General features: G+C 38.8%; 1 protein-coding gene across 10 annotated transcripts; it reads left to right on the top strand.

Annotated features, from left to right (window-relative positions):
• The first annotated feature begins 5736 nt into the window (after positions 1-5736).
• On the top strand, positions 5737-22435 carry Cenpn (centromere protein N). 10 transcript variants are annotated; one of them, XM_048792390.1, is made up of 12 exons: positions 5741-5896; positions 7264-7357; positions 8811-8991; positions 11416-11461; positions 14302-14361; positions 14634-14710; positions 16323-16496; positions 18126-18227; positions 19553-19616; positions 20697-20809; positions 21614-21740; positions 21935-22435. In XM_048792390.1, the coding sequence occupies exons 2-12, from the start codon at positions 7350-7352 to the stop codon at positions 22015-22017; spliced, it is 1035 nt and encodes a 344-aa protein (XP_048648347.1). In that variant the 5' UTR covers positions 5741-5896; positions 7264-7349; the 3' UTR covers positions 22018-22435. The 10 variants fall into 10 exon arrangements, with proteins under 10 accessions (XP_048648348.1, XP_048648347.1, XP_015351522.1 ...); XM_015496036.2 differs by having other exon boundaries at positions 5742-5900; XM_015496038.2 differs by having other exon boundaries at positions 5851-6042.
• The last annotated feature ends 1315 nt before the right edge of the window (positions 22436-23750 follow it).

Raw genomic sequence — 23750 nt, 5'->3', positions numbered from 1 at the left:
AGCTAAGAATTTATTTGAATGAAAAACAGAAAGGCAGCCAAGTTCAAATTTTGTTTACCTAGCACTGATTACAAGGTCTTGTAACAGAAATTTATTGCTTCAGGAGAATCAAATTGTATGTAGTTCAACAATGTAAGTCATCTAATGTTGTACTAATATTACATAGCTACATTTATGTATAAGTTATCTGGTTTCCACCTCATTGTCTCTAAAAAGAAACACTAGCTTAGCCACCTAAAAAATGTCTTTAACATTTTATTCTGTAAATTTATTTGATAATGTTTTTGTGCAGTTCTATCAACTAGACCTCAAATGTAGGCCTGTACAGTTCAGAAACAAGCTTATGATGTACAGAAATAACCTCTTTAATTGGCAAAGTAAACATAGATGGTCCCCTACCTACAACTGTTCTTACTGATTTCTTGACTTATAATTGTGCAAAGGCCATAACTTCGGAAACCGTACTTCATTGCTCTTCTCTGGAGCAAACAGTATGCAGCACAATACCCTGACACTCACTCTTGATAATGGCAGTGGCAGTCAGCATAACTCCCAGCCACATGATCACAAGGGGAACCACATACTCTACAGTGTACTTATTGTGTTGCCATCACTTTTTTGGATGTTGTGTTTGGTTTTCACATTCCATCAGGACTACAAAACACCCATCTGTGAATGTGCGTGAGATAATCAACACTTGATTATAAAATAGTCTTTGTGTTAAGTGATTCTGCCCAACTAGAGGCTAGTGTAAATATTCTGAGCATACTTAAGAAAGGCTAGGCTAGCTGTGATGTAAGCCTAGGTATGATAAGTGCATATTTTTACTTACATTTTCAACATATCTGAACACAACCCACTGAAAGTCCAGAAGCATCTTTTACTTGAGGAGACACTTGGTGCTAAGATACTATATACATGCACACTGTATATAAGCACAAATACACATACTGGTATATAAAAACACAATGTAAAATATAGAATAAAATATATTCTCCTCTCTTCATAACAAAAATTTATTTCAAACATGTAAGCTACTGTTAATCCAGCCAAGGAACCAATAAGAAATTTTCCCTTTTCCTTTTTAAAAATATTTATTTTTTAGTTATAGTTGGACACAATACCTTTATTTCACTTATTTATTTTTATGTGGTGCTGAAGATCGAACCCAGGGTCCCACACGTGTGAGGCGAGCACTCTACCACTGAGCCACAACCCCAGTCCTAAAATTTTATTTTTTTTTTTTTAAAGAGAGAGAGAGAGAGAATTTTTTTTAATATTTATTTTTTAGTTTTCGGCAGACACAACATCTTTGTTTGTATGTGGTGCTGAGGATCGAACCCGGGCCGCACGCATGCCAGGCAAGTGCACTACCGCTTGAGCCACATCCCCAGCCCAAATTTTATTTTTAATTGACAAATAATATTTGTATTCTTTTATTTATGGGATTCTCCTAATTTTTTATCCTAGATGACTATTTCATAAAAATTAAATGGTTTCTGCTTCCTTCTCCTACTCTTCTTGGTATGAATTACTACTTAAAGCTCTAAACACTCACCCTTATCTAATTCCTTGTAATACAAATCATTCCCCTCTTTCCTCCACCACATCTTTTTTCCACCATGTTTTCTTCAGATAGATAGCTCCCACCCCTTTCTCTCTACCCACCCTGAGCCTATGCTAAGCTCTCTTCCACGCACCCCATGTCACCTGGCTTTCCCCAAACATCAGTGCATACACAGATGTACTACTGTTCTCTTGGGTGTAATATACAAAGTATGACTATAAGTGTGACAACAGTGCTGTTCTTTCAGAACACAGATGAGCAAGTGCTGATACTTCCTGTAGTTGTCTTCCTACTCTAATTAAACACTCAGAATTCAAGGCATTTTTTAATGAACTGAAGAAAAATCTAGATATATACTCCATATTCTTATTTTTTAAATTTCTTCAAAACCATAAGATGGTATCAACATTATTAGTTTAGAAAATAATTTGGTGAATTAATGTGCTAGACAGTCTTAACGATCCAACAACCATAGAAAATGAATACCCTTTTAAATTCAGCTGAACCTTAAAGAAACTACCTTTTTGTAGGTCAAAACATGCATCACCCACATTTTCATAGAAAAATTAAGTCCCAGGTCACACAGTAAGTGACAGTTAACTACCCACCTCTCATCCTGACAGATTTTTCCCATGTTCAAAATAGTAAAGACATACCTTCTTAGCAGTTTGTGAATGAAATAAATTCAGACAGGAAAAAACTGTTTTAGGCTAGGTTGTCGCTCAGTGGTAGAGCACTTGTCTAGCATGAGTGAGGCACTGGGTTTGATCCTCAGCACCACATAGAAATAAATAAATAAAAATAAAGGCATTGGGCTGGGGATGTGGCTCAAGTGGTAGCGCGCTCACCTGGCGTGCGTGCGGCCTGGGTTCGATCCTCAGCACCACATACAAACAAAGATGTTGTGTCCGACAAAAACTAAAAAAATAAATAAATATTAAAATTCTCTCTCTCTTAAAAAAAAAATAAAATAAAGGAATTGTGTCTATCTACAACTAAAATAATAAAGAAAAAAACTTCCCAAAGAACCTCTGGTTGGCCTAGTTCACTAGGCACTAATTCCAGGCCTAAATTCCAAAGACGTTAATATGGTACTTTCCTGTATTATTACTAATAGGGGGCTTATGAATATCAAGAAATAGAATATTACTATACTAGTCACTGGTCAACCTACCCAGAATACTGAAAATCTGAACACTAGGACCAGGCATGGAGAGGGATGTTCATGTTAGAAATGGGTCTGACACTAGATTAAAACAGAAAACCACTGATGAAACAGGGACTACTTACCAACTTAGAGAAGCCCACAACAGAGAGGAGATACAAATAAGAAACAGATTAAAAAGGTCATTGGATTTGAAGAAAAATGTGTGTAGATTTATTTAGGACAAAAGTTGTGAACTTGACTTTCCTAAGTTATATAACTTTGGTTACTAATTTGAGATCTGTCTCTTCTTCCATAAAAAGGAATTAACTTTTGACCTGTATCTCACAGGTTTAAAACAATGTGTGTGTTTGAAATAGTGAACAGTAAGTGTGGCATGTGTGTCTCTGAAGTTCTCAGTCATATGGTGTGAAAGACTGACCTGAATCTACTCTGTGATGTGTCTGAAGACAAAACTGGAACCAAAGGGTGAAAGTACAAAAGCAGATGTCACGTTCATGGAAGTCTAACAACAAAACAGGCCACGTGCACCTGTGTTTTATCTGTTGTAATGTGCCCAAAAGAGACTGGCTACATCAACGTAGGACATTATAGGGTATATTCTTTATCACATTCTTCTCAAATATAAGTTCTTCTCAAATATAAGTTCCCAATTAATTTATTTCAAGCCACTTCCAAAAATAAAATGCACATCCAAAGAATAAACACTTGCTATGACTAAGAATCCAGAAGGACTGGAGGTGTAGCTCAGTGGAGGAGTATGTGCTTAGCTGGTACAACACCCTGGATTCAATACCCCAGCATATCTCTCTCTCTCTCTCTCTCTCTCTCACACACACACACACACACACACACACACCAGAAAACAATTTCAAAAAGGTAGTGTTGGGCTGGGATTGTGGCTCAGCGGTAGAGCGCTTGCCTCTCACGGTCGGGACCTGGGTTCTATCCTCAGCACCACATAAAAATAAAGGAATTGTGTTGTGTCTATCTACACCTAAAAAATAAATATTTTTAAAAGAAAGGTAGTGTCAAAGTAAATATGAACATCAATACCACGGTTGAAACAAAAGTGAAGGGAACATTCATTGTAATAAGACCCTGTGCACAGTGTTTGCAGTGACAGTAATAAATCCCATCCAAATTGTATTAAACACAAAACTTCAATCTTACCAGAAATCATTTTTAAGTCTATTCTAGTAACACTATTATAACTCAAAGTATTTCTTACAAACTAAAAGAAAGTATATAAACACAAAACTTCAGTTCCACCTTTACACTGATCTTTATAAGTCACCAGAAGGATAAACTTGTCACAATTACTCCTCCTTCTCTGTTCCAGCTTCCTCAAGTATGAACCCAATGATACTAAGATAGTTCAATGAAACAAAAATTTTCTATTGTGAAACATTGGTATTTTACTATATGGCTAATAAAGCTCCTAATAAAGCAATTTTAACTTTTTCTTGAGGGTTGGCTGGGAGGGTGAAAGCAGTGGGGTACTCTCAATAAAAATATAAAAACTAAAATTTTATTTTATTTACTCTTTGTCTACCACAACTGTGAGGCAAAATGTTCCTAATGAATATTCTGAGAGAGCAGATTTCAACCACAAGATGGCACAATTCTAGAAAATAAATAAAGAGAACTTCAGTACAAAGAAAAGGGATAAGTATTCCAATAACAGACTTTGGAATATCTATAATCACAGGGGAAACCCTGTGTTTTAATGCCACCTGTTTTTTTTCTTTGGAAATACCTTGCTACTGTTTGACTGTACCAGAAATAAATTTATACTACAGTTAAAATTGCTAATGTTATTTTAAAATAAGAAAAAAAAAAAAAAGGCCAGAAAAGTCTCTTGTTCAGGGTCTCCTTAAGATCTGTTCTCTAGAAAAAACTATCAATATTTACTGTTTCCTAAAATGGTTATTATAAAGCCTACATTTCATAAAGTCCTGATACTAATTAAATGAGTACTTTCAAAACTTTTTCAAACTATGAACCACGCTGCACCAGAGGTAGCAAAAATAGCACTCACTTCTCATCACTGCTGCAAAGCAACCGAGTCTGAACTATATCACTCCTAGGGTAGAGACCTGTTACTACTGACAGCAACCAGGAGGCTGACTAGGGAGGATTTAACAATGACTTCTCCAAATAACTGCACAAGGACTGGGCCCTCAGTAGCTTTCCCTGATCATTTATCAGTACTTGCTAGGTGCGAAGCCCTCTGCCAAGTCACGGAAGATTTCAAAGACAACATTAACCCATACATGTGGAAGGTGTGGAGATGACTGACAGGATGCTCCTGTAAACACATGCAGAAAATGACTAACGAGTGTTTTGTTGAATGCTGAATTTACGTTTACCAGAGATTGAGAAATAATTCACACCCTAACACACAAAAAAGATACAGGCCTCGCACCTAGCAAGTACTAATAAATGATTAGGGAAAGCTACTGAGGACTCGTTTTAAATCAACTCTATGTTAGGGAAAGGGTGCCGCACCAGAGGGCCCTTGCTACTGCACACTTACATTCATTTAAGGTTCCCAAGTTCTCCGCTTCCTTAAGACTACCCAAGACGTCTCCTGTGAAGACCAGCACGGTCATCTGTAAAGCCCACAAAAGTTGAGAACGTCTACTTTCCTTGACAAGTGCAACGATGGGCATCGTGCCCGTTCTGACGTCGCGAGTCGGATTAGGGCAACTCTGAAGCTAAAAGGCGCCCTACAAGGCTCCAGTGACAGCAATAATGAAGCCTGCCAGGCGCTCCCCGCGTTTTCAAACTGCGCTTCGGAAACCGACGCTTGGACAACACCCATTATGCAGGCGCGGCGGCCGAGGCTCGGAAGCGGAGGGCCGGCCAAGGTCACCAGGCTCGCGAGGGGCGGGCGGACGCCGAGGGTCAGGAGTGCAGGACACCCATNAAGCGGGCTTCGTGGCCGAGCCCCCCGCATATCCACAACCTCCTCTCCCGAGGAAAGTGCCACGGGTTCACCCAGCCTCGCTCCCGTCGCGGCCCTCGCGGGCGTCCGTGCCCCGGGCGCAGGACAAAATGTGCGGTCCCGGGGCGGAGCCTGCAGGCGGCGGGAACTGCCATTGGTGGCTTTGAAGGCGCCTCGGCGGGCACCGCTGCTGAGCGAACTGCTGGCGATGTGGGTCGGTAAGACAGCCCTGGAGGCCTGAGATCGGGCCGGAGGGTGGTGAGAGCCTCGGATAAGCCAGACCCCAGACCTCCAGGGAGCCTTTTCTGCGACTGCCGCACGTCCGAAGGCCCTGGTTTGGCTCTGGGTCTTGGCCAGGAGGTGGGGCCTTTGGATTGGGCTGAGGTAGAAGAGGGCGGGTGACCTCACTTCCGCCCGCCGTGGGGCGGGACCTTGCGTAAAGCGCAAATCTGCTTTCAAGCCGCGCTGAGGTCACGTGGCGGAAGACGCTGCGTTCAGCTGTGGGTTTCTAAGGTGCCTGGAGTTGAGATTTTGTTTTGGTGTTTAGTTCCCCTTCGCTTCCGTCGTTTTTGTTCACGCAATCTCTCGTTTCACACGTATGCGCTCTGCTGCAGCAGTGCATGTGTACAGGAATGTTACTTAGGATCTTTTTCTGATCTATTTATTCAACAAATACACCTTAAGTACCTGCTCTATGTCGAACACTGTGCGAAAAGCACTAGGAAGTAGACAAATTTTAAAGGTCGTCACGGGGAAAGTGTGTTAAAGGATTTTCTAATTTTGCTGGTGAGATTGTGTGATCTTTTTACCAGAGTTCTTTAGAATGGCATTCTGCAAAATTGACCTAAGATTAAGAATCATCTGATGTGCTTCTTAAAAAATGTTAAATCTCCAACCTTACTTACATGTGCCCTCCCCCAATTCTATTTAGTGGACCCCAGGCATCTTCATTTTTAAGAACCCTCCCAAGTGTTCCTAATAGGGGAAGCTGGTTTGATATTTCACTAACTGTTGAACCCAAATCCTTCCCAGGTTGTATCTCAGGCATGTTGCTTAGGGATAGTGTCTAGTTATTTGTTCCACAGTATTTATCCGGTACATGTGAGAAGGTTCTTGGACTGACTTGAATTACTGAATGGGCAGAAGCTGTTGTGCATTTTAATGTTATAGCTATGAATAAATAGGCATAGTGCCCTGGGGCATAATAAAATATCATAGGTACAATAAAACAATATAGTTAATTTCAGATAGTACTGTAAAGACAATAAGCAATGGAAATAGGGAAATAATTTTGATTGGGTCCTCAGAACAAGTCTGCGGATAAACCATCCAAGCTGAGACCTGATATTGTGATATGGATCTCAGATGTCCCCCAAAGGTCCACATGCTAAAGGCTTGGTTGCCAGCCTAAGGCACTGTTGGCAGGTGGTGAAATATTCAGGAGCTGAGGCCTGGGGACTTCAAGGGAATTGGGCTGAGATAGAAGAGGGTGGGAACTACTGAAAGCAAGTTAGGTCATTGGGGGGTGTCTTTACTGGGGGACGAGGATCCAGACACTCTCCCTCTCCATTTGCTTCCCAGCCTCCATGAGATGAAAAGATCTCTGCCAGACACTCTATGATGTCCTGTGCTGTCCCAGGCCCAGAGCCACGTGCCAAGCCCATGGAATGAAACCGTGAGCCAAAATGAATCTTTGGTTTTTATAAGTTGTTTATTTCAGGTATTTGTTACAGCAGAAGGAAGCTAACATACCTGAATTACAACAGGAAATCCCATGAATATGAGTGAATACAAAAAGAATCTTCTGGGCAGGGATAATTGCAGGTACAATGGCACATCACCAGAGGGGTCATTCTGTCTTGTAAGAACTAAGAGGCCAGTGTAGCTGGAACTCAGAAGCTAAGAAAGCAAGGACCAGACAATACAGGACCTTAGAGATCATGGTGAACATTCTAGTCTTGACCTTAATGGAGGGTGGTCCTCTATCTAGGCAAGTCAACAAGTTAGACTCTTGTTTTCATGGTCCTAATTCTGTCCACACTGATCCTTGAAGTCCATAGGCCTCAGGACTTTTGCATTTGTTCTTCTCTCATCCTAGAAGGTTCTTCCACTGCATGACTCACTCCCTGTCCTCCAAGGATTGCCTCAAATGTCATCACCTCTATATGGCCTAATTTTCTCTTTACTCACTCCTCACTATTCTATTTTCTCCAGAGAATTTTCCTCTTTTAACATATTTTGTGATTTTCCTGTTGTCTCTGTGCTCAATAGAATGGATGTTCCATGGGTGTTTTTTTTTCCTGGCTAAAAATATAACTATCCCAATACTGAGAAATTCCTACCATACAGTGCTCAGAAATGGGTTACATGAGTCAGTGAATGAAAGAATGATTTACATATCTTTTCTATCAAAAGATCAGAGTACTCTAGCCAAGAAAGGAGCAATAGTGCTTTCTTAGTCTCTTTTGTGTTGCCATAACAAAATATCTGAGACTGCCTACTTAATAAAACAGAGAGGTTTGTTTAGCTCACAGTTTAGAGATTGAAAGTCCACCATAGTGTGGCCTCTGGTGAGAGCTACTTGGCTGCATCACAGCATGGTGGAAAGCTTCATGGCAGCATGTATTAGAGGAAAGCAACACATACAGAAGAGAGATCAGATGGCTAGAGAAGCAGCAAGAGAGCAAGTGGGGAAAGCCAGACTCACTTTAGAACAACACACTCTTAAGGGAACTCATCCAGTCTGAGACCTGACCTGCTGCCATGAGAAGACATTAATCATTTCTGAAGATGTTGGCTCAGTGACCAATGTACCTTACATTAGGCCTCCACCTCTTGAAGATTCACCAACTCTCATTACTATTACATTGGGGATCAAACTTGCAGGATATGAACCCGTGGGGAAGACACCTATTTTTATAAAACTCTAAGGTATATTTAAATACCTTTTTTAAAAAATGTTAAATCCTTTGTTTGCAGAGTGGCTAAAAGGGGGAAAACATTTGGATATTTGAGCTCCAAAGCAAAATCCTAGCTAGAAATATGATACTGAAAAACTCACGGTTTAGTTAAACTTCAATATTTGATTGATACTTTGTTGTGCTCTTTTTGTTTCTGTTTTGTTGAAGTGCCAAAGAGATGGATGAGACTGTTGCTGAATTTATCAGGAGGACCATCTTGAAAATCCCCATGAATGAAATGATGACAATCTTAAAAGCCTGGGATTTTTTATCTGAAAACCAACTTCAGACCATAAACTTCCGGCAGAGAAAGGAATGTCTGGTTCAGGACTTGGTTGGGCTGTGTGAGGTAACAGTGTTTAAAAATCAGACTCAGGGCAGGGGCTGCAGCTTAACCATGTAGCACTTGGCTGACCTGCAGGAAAAAAGGCTCAGCTTGAACAGCAGCATGCTGCGCCTTTCTTTCTTCCTTCCCTTAGAGTTGAAGAAACTGATTTTAAAACTTAAAAAGAATATTTACAAGTCATTAAGAAAGATTTATTATTTTGAAGCATAACTCTCCAAGGCCAGAAATAAAGGGAGACCACAGGAGATAAGAGATGTCAACAAAATTTAGGATGCTGGAAAACAGAACAACAATATGAAAAATGAAAAGGTATTAGATCTAATGGATTCAGCAGTATATAAAAATTAATCAGTATGTAAAAATTAATTGCCAAGAACTTTTAATTAAAGTATTATTGATCAGTTTAAAAAGAGTAATTCTGTGAAGAAGGGATAATCTTTTCAATAAATGGTGCTGCAGTAGTTGGATATTCATATATTTAAAAGAAAAAGGACTGAAGTTATATATACACACACACACACACACACACACACTTCGAAATGGATCTAAGACATGAACGTAATACCTAAAATCTTAAAACATGTAGTAGAAAACAGGAGAAAAATCTTTGTGTCATTAGACTAGTCAAAGATTTCTTAGGTACAATGCCAGAAACATAATTCAAAAAGAAAAAAAGTTGACAGACTACATGTTCCCAAAATTAATGACTTTTTCTTTGAATAGTATTGTTAAAAGAACTAAAGACAAGTCCACAGACTGGTGGAAACTATTTTTCAAGTCATCTGATAAAAATCTGTATCTACAGCATATAAAAAAATTCTAAAAACTCCAGCTGGGTGAGTAGCTCAGTGTAGAGTACTTCTCCTCGCATCCATGAGGCCCTAGGTTTAGTCCCCAGCACTGCAGGAATAAAAAATTTCTCAGGACTCCCTAATAAGAAAATGACCCAATTTTTTAAATGGGCAAAAGATTTAATTCAACACATACTGTCCCATGAAGACTCATGGATGGCAAATGAGCAAAGAAAAGATGTGCAAAGTCATTAATCTTTAGAAAAATGAAATTTAAAACCCCAAAATATCCCAATATATTGGAATTGCTAGAGTTTAAGGTTGATCATACTTCTATTGGTAGCTGATATGTGGAGGAACTAGAACTGTCACACTCCTGGTGGGAGTACAAATGGTACAGCCACCATGGAAATCAGTTTGGAAGTTTCTTTAAAAATTAAAGTGAATGCATACCATGGATTCAGCCATTCCACTCCTAGGCATTTATTTACTCAAGAGAAATGAAAACATGTTCACACAAATATATATACACTTATATAGCAGTGTTCATAATAGCCAAAATCTGGAAACAATTCAGATGTCCATCAGCATATAAATAGATGAACAAATGATGATCAGTCTATGCAGCAGAATACTAAGCAGTAAAAAAGAAATGAATCATTCATAGATGAACAAATATGGTTAGGTATCAAATCATTATGCTGAATAAAAGCAGCCAAAGCTGGGCACAGTGGCACACACCTGTAATCCCAGCTAATCAGGAGGCTGGAGCAGGAGCATCACAAGTTTGAAACTAGCATGGGCAACTTAGTGAGACAAAGAATAAACAGAGCTGGGCATGGAATCTAGTGGTGGAGCCACTGGACTCGATCCCCAGTAACACACAGACGAGTACAGACATGTTAGAACTGGAGTCCATATGGAACTCCAGAAAATGCATACAGATGTGTGGTGGCAAAGCAGATCAGTGGTGGTCTTAACCAGGGGTGGGAGTGAGAGGTGAGGACTGAGAAGGGTGAAAGGGGAGGATAAGAAAGACACCAAGAAAAAGGGCAAGGGGAGTAAAAAAAGATATATATATATCAGGGATTGGTGGATGTGTTCTCTGTCTAAATTGTGATGACATTTTTATGGGTATATTCATAAGTCCAAATTTATAAATTTTAAGCTTAAATATGTGCAGCTTAGTGTTATGTTAATTATACCTTAATCAAGTTGATTTTTAAAAATCCATGACACCAAAAATAAACGAACAAAAAGTTAAAAGTGATAGGGAGAGGGTAGAGTTGTAGCTCAGTGATAGAGCGCTTGCCCAGCACGTGTGAGGCACTGGGTTCAATCCTCAGCACTATATACAAATAGATAAAAATTAAAGGCATTGTGTCCATCTCCAACTGAAAATATGTATTTTTTTTTAAAGTGATAGAGGATAAATTCTGGGAGAATAGCTGTTAAGTGCCTGGACTACAACCAGAATCAGGTTTGTCTGTTGGTGAACAGGAGAAAGTGGATGAGAGACAGGTGGTCAGTGGAGTGCGGAGGGCATGCTAAGTCTGTTCTAACCTGTCCTAAAGTGTGCTTTAAGGGGGTAGCACCAAGCCTGTCTTATTTCCTAACTCTTTATCCTCTTTTCCAGGAGAAGAGTGCGAGTGTAAACGATGCAGCCCTTTTAGACATCATTTGTAAGTTTTGATGATTTGTATTTACTCAGCCAGTTTTATCAGAGGCAACTGTGTACATATGGATGCAAATTCTAGAGTCAAGGGAACCTGGTGTCCAGTCCTAGCTCTGCCACTTACTTGTCTCGTACCCTTTTCCAAGTTGTCTCACTTCTCTAAACCTCGACTTCTAAGTAAATGGAGCTGAGCAGTACCTACTTCAAGGACTGTTGTGAGAAATCAGTGAGAATGTGTGGATTCCTGGCACAGAAACTGGCACATCATAAGCAAAAAATATTTGTTGGGCTTTATATTATTGTAGAATTTGAAAATACATTTTTGAGAATTTGTTATTACAATGTAGCTTCTCACCTTTCTGCCCTTCTATTTCTTGGATTTTGTTTTGAGAAATATGTTTTTGGTTTTGGTTTTGGCTTTTTATCAATGTGGGGCCAAGAACGTGGACCACAGGGCCATATTCCTTGGGTTGGTTTCATGGCTCCATCACTGCCTCTCTGTGAGCATTGGGTTGGGGGTGGGGGTGGGGGGAAGTGGCTAACATTCCTGTGTCTCAGTATTTCTACTTGACAAATCTGAATAGCAATGATAATATCACATAAGGTTGTAGTGAGGATTGCAAATAAGAGAGTGCACGACAAGTATTTAGAACAGGCCCTGGTATTTACTGGTTAGTTCTATGACAGGGAAGTGTATCATATGTCATCTTTATTAACACTTTGCTCCAACTGTGACATAACTGAATCTACTTAGAGTACTTGCCTCTGATTTTATTTGTCTCATTTCCAACAGTTGGATTCTAAGCCACAAATGTGTATCCACATAGTTCCCTTTTCTCGTTCATTTATTTAAATATTAAGCACTTATTGTGTACCAAGAAGTATGCTAGGCAATGGTCAGCAGAAAGGGTAACACTTCCTTAGATGCCATAGTCAGTTGAAGAGAGAGGTTAAACAATTCACCGAAATACATACTAGGTTTATGAGAGCACAGTGGGGCCCACTGTTCTGCAGGGGTTTAGGGAAACTTCCTGAGGTAACACTATTTAAGTTGTGATCCAAAGGATGAGTTAGCACTAACCAGGCAAAGGTGAGAAGGGAGGTTAAAGAGCAAGAGGGGAAAGGGTAGGAACAAGAGAGAGTATACCTAGGAGCAGAGAGAAGGTGGGTAGTAAAAGCTCAGTGCTTCAGGAGAAGGGTCCAACTGGGCTCAAGGGTTCAGGGAGGGGAGTCTGTTAATAAAAACTGAGAGGCCTTTGGAAAGATTTCAGTCTGTATCCTAAGAATAATGCAAAATCTTTGAAGGATTATGAGCAGGAAAGAAGTAGTTACAGCACAGAGACCAGAGAGGATAGAGAGGGCCTGTGGGAGTCTTTTGGAGAGGTATAAATGAGAGGATTGTGGCCTAGGTGAAGTGGTAGGGAGGCGACAGAGGGTTTGGTGGGGCAAGGAATACCAGGATTCAAACTGAAGGGGCTTTCAGGCAGCCTGAGGGGAGCGAGTGGAAGCACATATGTCTGCTCGTGAGACTAGAGGAGAAGCCTAGAAGTTTCACCCGCAGGTGGATAACATTTGTCACAGAAGCCAAGGACTAGTCTAGCCTGTGTTCTCTTTCAATAAGAAATATTTTCCTTTGTATTTAAGTCCTTGCCATTCGTTTCATGAACCTTTAGATACTGTTGTTTAATGGCATTAACAAAGAATTTTTATGCCTATTGTTACACCCACCTTATTTAGAGACCAACTAGCAGACATCTCTATTGTGAACCACAGGACCAAGGAAGAGTGTACTAGAAGAAAAAAGACCTTAGGGTGCTATCTCTTGAGCAGGCACTACAGTGTGCCTGTTTACCCTTGCTTTAGACAAAAGCAGGTCATCAGTGGGAATTGTTAGGCCCATTGCCATAGTGGGAGGGGAAGGCGGGCAAGGGGATATCCAGGCACCAAAAGAGAATGGATGCTGAACCCAAGAAAAGGGGAGAAAAGCAAGTGCCAGAAGCAGTGTAAGGTGGGGCCCGGGAGTGCTGGTGCTCACACCCCTCTGTGTGGGATGGAGGAAGCCTGGTCTGGGTTGACACAGGGAGGTCAGTGCAGGGATGGTCTAGGTCTGAACATGCTAACTTTCTAGGTCATTTCCCAAGTTTGCACTCCTAAAGAATACCTTGGCACTTTCATCCCTTCCTTCTCAGATGCACACGGAAGGCTTTATGCCCCAGTGCTTAGATCTAGGACCAGAGTTGAATGAGGCCCTCATTTCCATGAGAATCTAGCTGGGTAGACAGGTAGTATATAAATGAATGCCTGAATATGTAATATCAGGTAGTATGAGTGCCTTGGAAGGAACAAGGCAGGGTGAGTCCGTTCCTCTGTCAAACACAGAGAAATTCTGTATTATGTGGAGTGGATTTGTGTGGGTATAATAAATGCTCTAAGAATAAGTGATGGAACTGAACTGTATTATCTAGGTTGGTTTGAATTGATAATTAGGATTTGTTTGTTTAAATTAAATTTAATTGGGCTGGGGATGTGGCTCAAGGGGTAATGCACTTGCCTGGCATGTGTGGGGCACTGGGTTCGATCCTCAGCACCACATAAAAATAAAATAAAGATATTGAGTCCACCGAAAACTGAAAAAGAAGTATTAGAAATTCTCTCTCTCTCTCTCTCTCTCTCTCTCTCTCAAAAAAAAATTAAATTTAATCCATATAAAGTTTATTTTGGATAAGAATTACTCAACTTGTGAATTATAATTTTTTTTCCTTCAGTTATATTATTGAAAATATGTATTTATAAGCACATTAGTTCAAAGTCCTAAGATACAATATAAATAAGCCCTTCTTTTCTCAGATACTCAAGTACATCGGCACCAAAAAGTTTGGGATGTTTTTCAGATGAGTAAAGAACCAGGTAATATTTTCTATTTTAAATTGAACATTTGGGTTTGATAGCTTGACAATTTAAGATGAACAGCAGTGTGACCTCTTAACTTTCTTTTGAAATGAGGAGACTGCTACACTTAACACCCGGTGGTGCCATGTCACGGATAGTGGAAGCCCCTGTGTGATCTGATCATTCTTGCTCCGAGTCTGCACAAGATGCTTAGCTTTGGGGTCCTTTGCAAATATTTTTTTTTTTTTAATACATTGTAACTCCCTTAATTTTTCTTTTCACTTTGATAGATGAAGATGTTGACCTTTTTGACATGGAACAATTCAAACGTTCATTTAAGAAAATTCTTCAGAGAGCATTGAAAAATGTAAGCATAAAATTCAGTTTAATGACATTTCTGCTACTGTCTTGGGTTTTTTTTTATTTGTAAGAAACTGAATTAGTCATGTTCCATAATGTTTTACTCTGTATCAAAGACAAACACTTTAGGTAGTTTTTAAATTCCTCTCATCTGTGCATTCGGGGCCTGATGCTTCTTTCTCTGGAGCAGTGCCATCCAAAAGAACTACAGTGATGAAATCTTCTCTGTCACCATTGTCCAGTATAGTAGCTAGTAGCTACACAGAGCTGCTAGGCACTCGAGATATGGCTACTATGGCTGAGCAACTGAACATTTCATCTTGTGAAACTTTAATGAATTTCCTTTAAATAATCCCACGTGTGGCTAATGGCTCTGATATGGTCAGTACAACTCTGGAGCACCCTTGATTTTACAAGCATTGTTGCTTTTGTAATGGGAAGCAAAGAAGCTCTCCAGAGTTAAGACCCCCTTCTATTCTAGCTGACAGAGGTCCACTGAGCTGCCAAGGGAGCCAACCAAGGTTTGCACCTCCACACCCCAGATGGTAGAACTCCTTGTCTCCTGCACCAAGGGGATTTGGGAAAGCAGCCAGATTCAAGGGGGCAGAGTTTGCTAGCACCAGCAGCCTCCATGTAACAACTTGTTTTTCCTGTAGTAAGATCTGCAAGAGAGGAACAGAGCAGGCAAGCCATGTGTACCTGTCTCGAGTTCCTCCTTTCCAGGCTCAGCCCAAGGGGAAGTTGACTGGGGCAAGCTGATGAACTGGGGGTGGGCTATTAAATTCCAGTCCAGCTAGTAATCTTATTTCCAAGTTTATTTATCTACACCTGAAAACCAAGTAGAACTTCCTATATTCTTGTCATTTAACATTCCTTAAGTACTTTTTAGCTTCTGAGCTAAATGTGTAAGAGCCATTACTACATAGAAATCTTACTACTCAGCTTTATAGTGTGCACTAGGTCTGTGCTATCTCATTTGTAAAATTGTCTTTATAAACCTTTATATGTGGAAGAATACTTTCGGGACAACTCCAAGAAATTATGGAAAAATTGCAATGTCAGGCTGGTATAAAGCTTAGTTGTAGAGCTTGCATGGTATGTATGAGTCCCTGGATTCTGTCCCCAGCACCACAAAACCAAGGGAAGGAAGAAGGGAAAAAATTAAAATGTCATATCCTTATTGTAGGATTTTAAGAAATATTTTCTTCCACAAGACTTTGCAAGATATAAATGTGTCTTACTAAAACAATCAAAATGTTTTCCCAAGGATTCCCAAAATACTTTCAAAAGTAGGAAAAAAATTACCAGGCCTCAAAAAAAAAAAAAAAAATCCACCCCCCCACAGGAATGGGGATTGAACCCAAAGGCACTCTACCACTGACCTACATACCCAGCCTCTTTTTCAGATTTTAAGGCAATCTCACCAAATGGCTGAGGCAGGCCTCTGATTTAATCCTCCTGCCTCAGCCTCCCAAACCACTGGGACTTCAGGCATGCACCACTGCACCTGGTATCAACCTGCATGCCAAATTAGTAATATTATTTGTTCCTAAAAAACATCTGTAGTTGGTGTCACATAAGATTTAACCAAGAAACTTAAGAAATCTTTTCTCAATAAGGTGACAATCAGCTTCAGAGATGCTGAGGAGAATGCAATCTGGATCCGAATTGCTTGGGGAACACAGTGTACAAAGCCGAACCAATACAAACCTACATATGTGGTGCATTACCCCCAGACTCCCTACGCCTTCACCTCCTCCAGGCTGAAGAGCATTATGCCCCTTCTGGGTCAGGTATGGAACAAATTACTATTAGCTGTAACCTTCTATTATCCTCATCTCAAAGTCTGTATGGATTTAAACCACTCAATAAGCATTTGATATAGAATACTGCATTTAATTCCATTTTAAAATAAGGAGCAGGAAAGCATTTTTATCTACAAGTAGAAATGTGGCATCAGGTATTCGTTTGGAACTAAAGAAGTAATACATGCTTAATGTAAAAAACAAATACAATCAACACTAAAAAGTCTTTAAAACTTCAATACCCTCTTAATTCCCATTCATCCAAAATAACTTATTAGTTTTCTATTTCATTTCAAAAGATGTTTTATTACAAAAGCCAGGGTGGTACATGTGGTTCTGTAATTTGTGTTCTAACCTAACAGAACATTTCCATTGGTTACATACAGTGATTTTTTTTTTTTCTGACTTACAATGTGTCTACTAAGGACCATTATTGACATTCATAATCATTGTCCCCACATTTTGTGCATAAGAAGATTGCTGTGACCTAAGATGCAGCTTTTGTGTAGAGCATCCCACTCTTTGTGGTTCTGCATTGCATATTACGGACTTTTTCACATCTTTCCCCAAAATGAGCCATCCCTAAATTGGCCTGGCAACTGCTACTGCCCCTTTTAGCATTCATAACAACCATAGCACCTCCCATTGTTCTAGAGCTCCCACTTCATCTGGTTGGAAGGCAGCAACTCCATCATCCTGGCTGCTTCATCTCCTTGTACACCTGTGTCTGGCAGAGCTGAGTGGAGTACTACCCACTAGACTGTCATGGAATACAAAAGCCGTAGGCAATACACGGTGTATTGCCTGTCACTTAAGATCCTTGGTGGTTTATTGGACGGCAGATGGACTGCTGCTTGCTTTTATTCCCTCTAACACTTAATTCTACTTCTTTACATTTGGGATTTCTTCATTCAGGATACATAGTGGACAATCATCCACTTACAGCCAGGTGAGTGCACCCTGCTACAAGTAATTTAAATATCACTCCAAAGGATAATGTTCAGGGCTGGGGTTGTGGCTCAGTGATAGAGCACTCGCCTTGCTCATGCGAGACTCTGGGTTCGATCCTCAGCACCATATAAAAATAAATAAAATAAAGGTATTGTGTCCAACTACAACTAAAAAATAAATATCTTAAAAAAAGGATAATGTTCATTTTTACTGTGTATCTTAAGACAAACTTATCTCTACCCTCTAGGCCAGGTAAATTACCTTATTCAAGTAATTCTGTTTCAGCCTTCTAACTTGTTTTCCAAGTGACAGGAAGCTCTTGTAAACTGCATTTAATACACAGCTTTTTCTTCAGTGGTTCTCCTAAAGTATATATATTTTTATTTTTGCATGAGAATCTCTTGTAGCATTGGATGACTAGTATTCTAAAACTTTTGAGTATTTTTCATTTTAAGTCTGAACAGGATAAATAGGATCACGTTTCTAAAACTGCCTGCCTGTATGAGAATCTTTAATGCCAGTGACCACATTTTTGTTTAAACTGACCATTTCTTTTCACTTTTTAGTGGGAACTGTTCACTGATTGTAGCCTCTATATTTAACCTTGACAAATATTATAAACAAGGCAACAGTAATCCTAATAGCATTGCTTATTTTCAATCCAAGGCACTGACAGTTGCTAGCAAACACCATCAGATTGTGAAAATGGATCTGAGAAGCCGACACCTGGACTCTCTCAAGGCTATTGTTTTTAAACAGTATGATCAGGTAAGCCAATCAGCAACTCCATTTTTAATGTTGAATCACATTAGAAACAGAATGAATGTGCAGGTGGGATTCCACCTGCAACAGATCACTTTATAAATTAATGAAATGGAGAACACTTTCAGTTAGTTAGCGTGAACAAAAACAAAATAATTTCTCATTATCATCTTTTTATTTATTGTATAAATAAATATCATCTTTTTATTTATTGTATAAATTTATTGTATCACGTTTTATGTCACTCATTTGTTATTGGAGTCTGTTAGATCCCAGTTTCCAAATCAGCCATTCTGATTAGAATTTATTTTCTCCTTAGAGTAACTTGATGCTGTCTTTTGAAGCTAAATATATTACTCTTATGCAAAATCGAAACATAATTTTTGTTTCACCAGTTAAGCAGGTGACATGGGTTGAAATTAAAGGGAAAGCATGGATTTATCGAGTCCCACATTGATTTATTTGTTAAAATTATTTAAATATGTGGTTGTTCTTTAATGACAAAGATGGATCTGTCCTTACTCACAGGCTCTGGGATTTTCCTGTGTATGTGGCAAATGTTTGCTGGTGTGTAGGGGGGTGGTCAATGCTCTATGTGTCTTTGAGTCCTTACAGATGTTATCTTTGTGTGTTCTCATCTGTTCTTGGTAGAAAGAAGTGATGGCTCTGCAAGTCTCTCTTTAAGGAAGAAAATCCAATGTGAAGAAGTGTAGAATTTTCTCTCCCAGCTGTCCCCCCTCCTCCCACCAAATTGATACCAATTGTTCTGTTATGACAGTTTGATTCCTAAGGAAATTCACATATTCGAATATTAATTATAAAAACAGTGGCTTCTGTAGGGAAAGATGGGAGAAGAGCTTCTAGAGATTCAGACTCACAGTAGGACAGTTATTTTCACAAATGGGATCTCGGTAAATTTGTTAGGGTTATGAAGATAGAGTTGGAAAGCTAAAACGTCAGTGTCTCTGATTCCTTAGCTTCTGCACTCCCACTGAAAATTGAGATTACAATGCAAATTTTAAACTGGGAAATACAAAACACAGAAAGATGGAAACAAGTCAGATCATACCTGTACTTCTTCCAAATTTACTTTTATGATCAAAAATTACAGAGTTCCTCAAACAAGACAGCCAGGCTGCAGGCCCCACCAGACAGTCTGCCAGCATCCTGTATTAGGGGCAGTGCTTAGCTCAGCCAGGAAGTAGCCTCAGATGTCCTTTTGTTGAAAAAAAATAAAGATTTAGCATACATTCACATATTAAATCCAATTAATATCTGTACTTTAAGGTTTAAAATTAGATAAATATTCTTTATTTCTCCCCCCTCTCTAGACCTTTGAAAATCACAACTCTACAACACCTCTACAGGAAAGATGCCTGGGACTAGATGTAAATAGTATGTATGTTTTCATATGAAACTGAAATTTGGAAGTGCATTATTCCCTTTTCAGATTTTTGTTACTCAGTAATGACACATGTACTCAGATTCTGATTCAAAACTATTTATTGCTTTCAGAAAAACTGAAAATTAAATATTTGTTGAAAGAAGAAAGGCAAGCTACCATATGTCTCCTTATGAATTTCCTAGAATGATATCTAATAACAAAAACAACAGCTAACTAATAGTTGTTGAGCTTTTCTTTTGTGTCCAGCACAATACCAAGATGTTTATCTGTATTATTTCCTCAGTCTTCACAGTAGTTCCATCAAGTGCTATTCATTGGGAAACTTGGGTTTCAGAACATCTTAGTAATTCCAGGCAAAGCACATAGGTAGGAAGTGGCAGAGCCAGACATAATCCCAGGCCTGAATGATTGTGAACCCACAATCCCAGGGTACTGGTTTGAGAACGTCAGAGTAGTGACTGTACTGATACTTTTAGATGGCCTGTGTCTCCCTAGAAAACCTGACAGAAAAGAATATGTAGCTAATAAGGTAGACCCCGAAGTTCACAAAAGTGCCTGGTGTAATATGAAGTTTTAAAAAGTGCTTACTTCACCATCTCCTACGTTATGGTGATTTAGTAATAAATAGAAACAATATAGCTGTTGCAAGCCAACATGTTTATAACTTTCCAGTGGCATAGGAAGTGCTGTTGATTTCATGTTAGCAAAAAAGCAGAATGCAAAACTGTATTTTATAATCCCGGCTTCAAAAAAATACACAGACACACACACACACAATCTTTTTATTCATTGTGAAAAGAGCTGGGCTAAAATATTAATGGTATTTATCTCTTGTTGGTAAAATTACTGGTATTTTAATTCTCTTTAATCAGCCTGTAATTGCCAAATGTCCTACATAATAATTTATTACAATCAAGAAAATGAACAGGCAACATTATTTTAAGTTATATGAATAGCTTGAAAAGTTAGGAATATAAAGAGGATACTATAAGGAATATAAAGAGGATACTATAATATACTATGAAGTATATTCCTAATGGCTGTTTTAATTTAAAATCCTGCACCTACAGTGGATTCAAGGATCATTCATGAAAATGAAGTAGAAAAAGAGAGAGTCCAAAGAATAACTCAAGAATCTTTTGGAGACTATCCTCAACCACAACTAGAATTTGCACAATATAAGGTAGTATGTTGCCATAAACATTACCTGCAACTTGTTGGCATTTTTTAAAGAGAAAAAAACCTTTTTAATGTGGAAAAAAACAAATTTAAATGTTTCATTTTCATCGATCACCTTAATTTTGTATAATAAATATGTTAAATAGATCTCTTTTATTATAAGTTTCTGTGTTCATAAAGGAAACCTTTTGAAATTCTGTATTTGCCTATTCTCTTACATATTAATTCGGGTATGTATAACTGGCTCTGATCTCTATTGGGGGGACGAGGTTACACCTTCTAGCCCATCCACACCTAGAATAGTACTTGGCACATTGGTGCTCATAAATACTTGTTAAAAAAAAAAGAAAGTGAATAAACAACTCATTATATAGCCTTGCTGGCATTACATAGTGATACTGCAAATGTAGCTTATTCCAGAAGTGTGTTGCTACCTACCACAAGGGTTGGAGAGAGGATATAGGTGTTTAATGCAAGCCCATTGCCACCATTAGGAAAACTTAAAGGTTTCTATCATGATCACCCTATTCTGAGTCTATGTTCATATTCATATCACCTTCTATGCTCCAAAAAAATTATTTCTATTTGGCATTCTTGCAGCTGCAAGACACACTACTGATTTTGCACATTAAAGCTGGATGTCCTTAATCCTGCTGAGTGCTCGCATTTTTTGCAGTTAGCAAAGTAAATGATCTCTCTCTCCATTAATTACTGTATTTCTTGATGACAATAATTAAATATATAATCTGATTTCATACTTTTACCATTCTAACTGATAATTGTCATGTATAAATATATTTATTGATAGCTTGAAACGAAGTTCAAAAGTGACTTAAATGGGGGCATCTTGGCTGAGAGGAAAGAACCCCTCCGGTGCCTAATAAAATTCTCTAGCCCACATCTTTTGGAAGCATTGAAATCCTTAGCACCAGCTGGTGAGTGATCGATTTATTTTTATTTTACAGATTAGACCAATTAACAACAGACCTGCCTTTGATTTTTCTCTTATTGAATAATATTAATGGGGGAGAAATCATAATCCACCTTCTAATCTTGACCATTTTTAAAGTGACTTACATCTTTGCTCCTGTGATTATTATAACCTTTTTCTTTTTTATTTGTATTTCAGGTATTGCAGATGCACCACTTTCTCCACTGCTCACTTGCATACCAAACAAGGGGATGAATTATTTTAAAATCAGAGACAAATAAGCTGTATAAAGTTTTGTAAACCCAGGGGCTCCTTGGTGATGGTGTACAAGCATTCCAGTTAATGGCTAGATGGACAGCCTCTGGCAGTAATCTTTACTTTAGAAATTAATCCTTAGTATTGACAATGTAGAAGTGTTCCTATAATTTTGGGACTGATTCTTTCCTTCTTGTGCCTCCTCTCCCACTTTTCCTGCTAAATATAGCAGTTGTGGGCATTTGAGAGGTCACAGGATATGTATTGGGCTCTGGATTGACCTTAGTAGCACAGAATGCTCTGAAGCCAAGCATATGGCACTGTGGTTGATCCTGCTGGCCTCATATATAGTGCCCTTTTCCCCACTCCTGCCTCTATTCAATCCTAGGGAGGACTAGTTCCAATTGTTCCTTTCTAGGGATCTTCTGTTAAGCCTTGATCACTTAAAAGGAACTATACCCAACTCAGAACTTCTAGAAGAATCATAAAATTAGTCCATTCAGAGAATAGAATTGGGTCCACTAAGTTGTTACTGGAGGAAGTTACATATCCAATGACTCATTTTTATAAAATAATTGTTTCATTGTAAATATACTTTCCATAATGCATTTTATCATACATGTAACATCCAAACTGACCATTATAATACTTATTTGTAAATAAAGATACTGAAAAACTGGTATATCACTTTTGATGAAAATCCTTCATGACATCACTAAATAACATACTTTTTTTTTTTTTTTTTTTTGTAGTGCTGGGGATTGAACCTGGGGCCTTGTACATGTGAGGCAAGCACTGTACCAACTGAGCTATATCCCTAGCCCCAAATAACATGCTTCGGTAATAGCATTTTAAAATCTAAATCTATTCCCTATCTTGTTCCAGAGAAGATTAATGTTACACAAACATTCTACAATTATAAAATTAAAAGCTGAGGAAATCTGGGCAGATAAGCATACAAGAAAGGAGAACAAAATATGAGTAAGCTAAGACTACTTCATAAGAATGTATAAGTGACTCTCCAATTGCAGGAAGGGTGAAAAGTTACCATGGAGTATGCCAATAGCCAAAGGAGGAAAGAAAACACCAGTCTGTGAGTAAAGATGCTTAAAAACTGGACCATCTGTTACTTTTGATAAAAGTAAAAAAAGGTTTAATATACAGAATATAAAAACAAAGTCAGAACTAAAGGAGACTAAATAATACTTTATAATGTCATTTTATTTAGGACATCTTAAATGGGAGAACGTAGCTTTTAGATGTAATTTAGAATTGTCAGATACTTCAGTCATCCCCAAGTGAGGCACCAAGTCTGTTGGGGCTTAATGATTCTAGTTTCCCTTTGGCCATAGTCATGGTTTAGGGCATCTTTCCCTGTATGTGCATGCTAAGTAGGTATTCTGCCCAGTGCTTGAATGCCTGTGTTAGATCAGCAGAAGCCTAGATTCCTGGGTGATTTTCCCATGGGCTCACAGCTCTCCCTGGTGCATGGTTGGAATATGTATCTACAGTCTGAACAAGAAAGACACTAGTCATATTATCTACGTACCGTGGAATCTCTTGAGACTGCTTCCTCTGACCTTCTCAGACAACCTCCTGCTTACGAAAAGTGACAGTACTAAGGGCTTACCCAACTCATCAAGTTATACACTTGATGGTCACCCTTCAAATGTTGCTTGGACATAGATGCAGCAGTAAGTGCAGAGTCAATGACCTCCACAGTCAATTGAAAGTTTTCCAAAAATGAATAAATAACTAA

Source organism: Marmota marmota, unplaced genomic scaffold, assembly GCF_001458135.2.
Source record: "Marmota marmota marmota unplaced genomic scaffold, marMar, whole genome shotgun sequence".
NCBI classification, from domain to species: Eukaryota; Metazoa; Chordata; class Mammalia; order Rodentia; family Sciuridae; genus Marmota; species Marmota marmota.
Note: the sequence above shows the minus strand (reverse complement) of the source record. Positions and strands in the feature narration are given on the sequence as shown.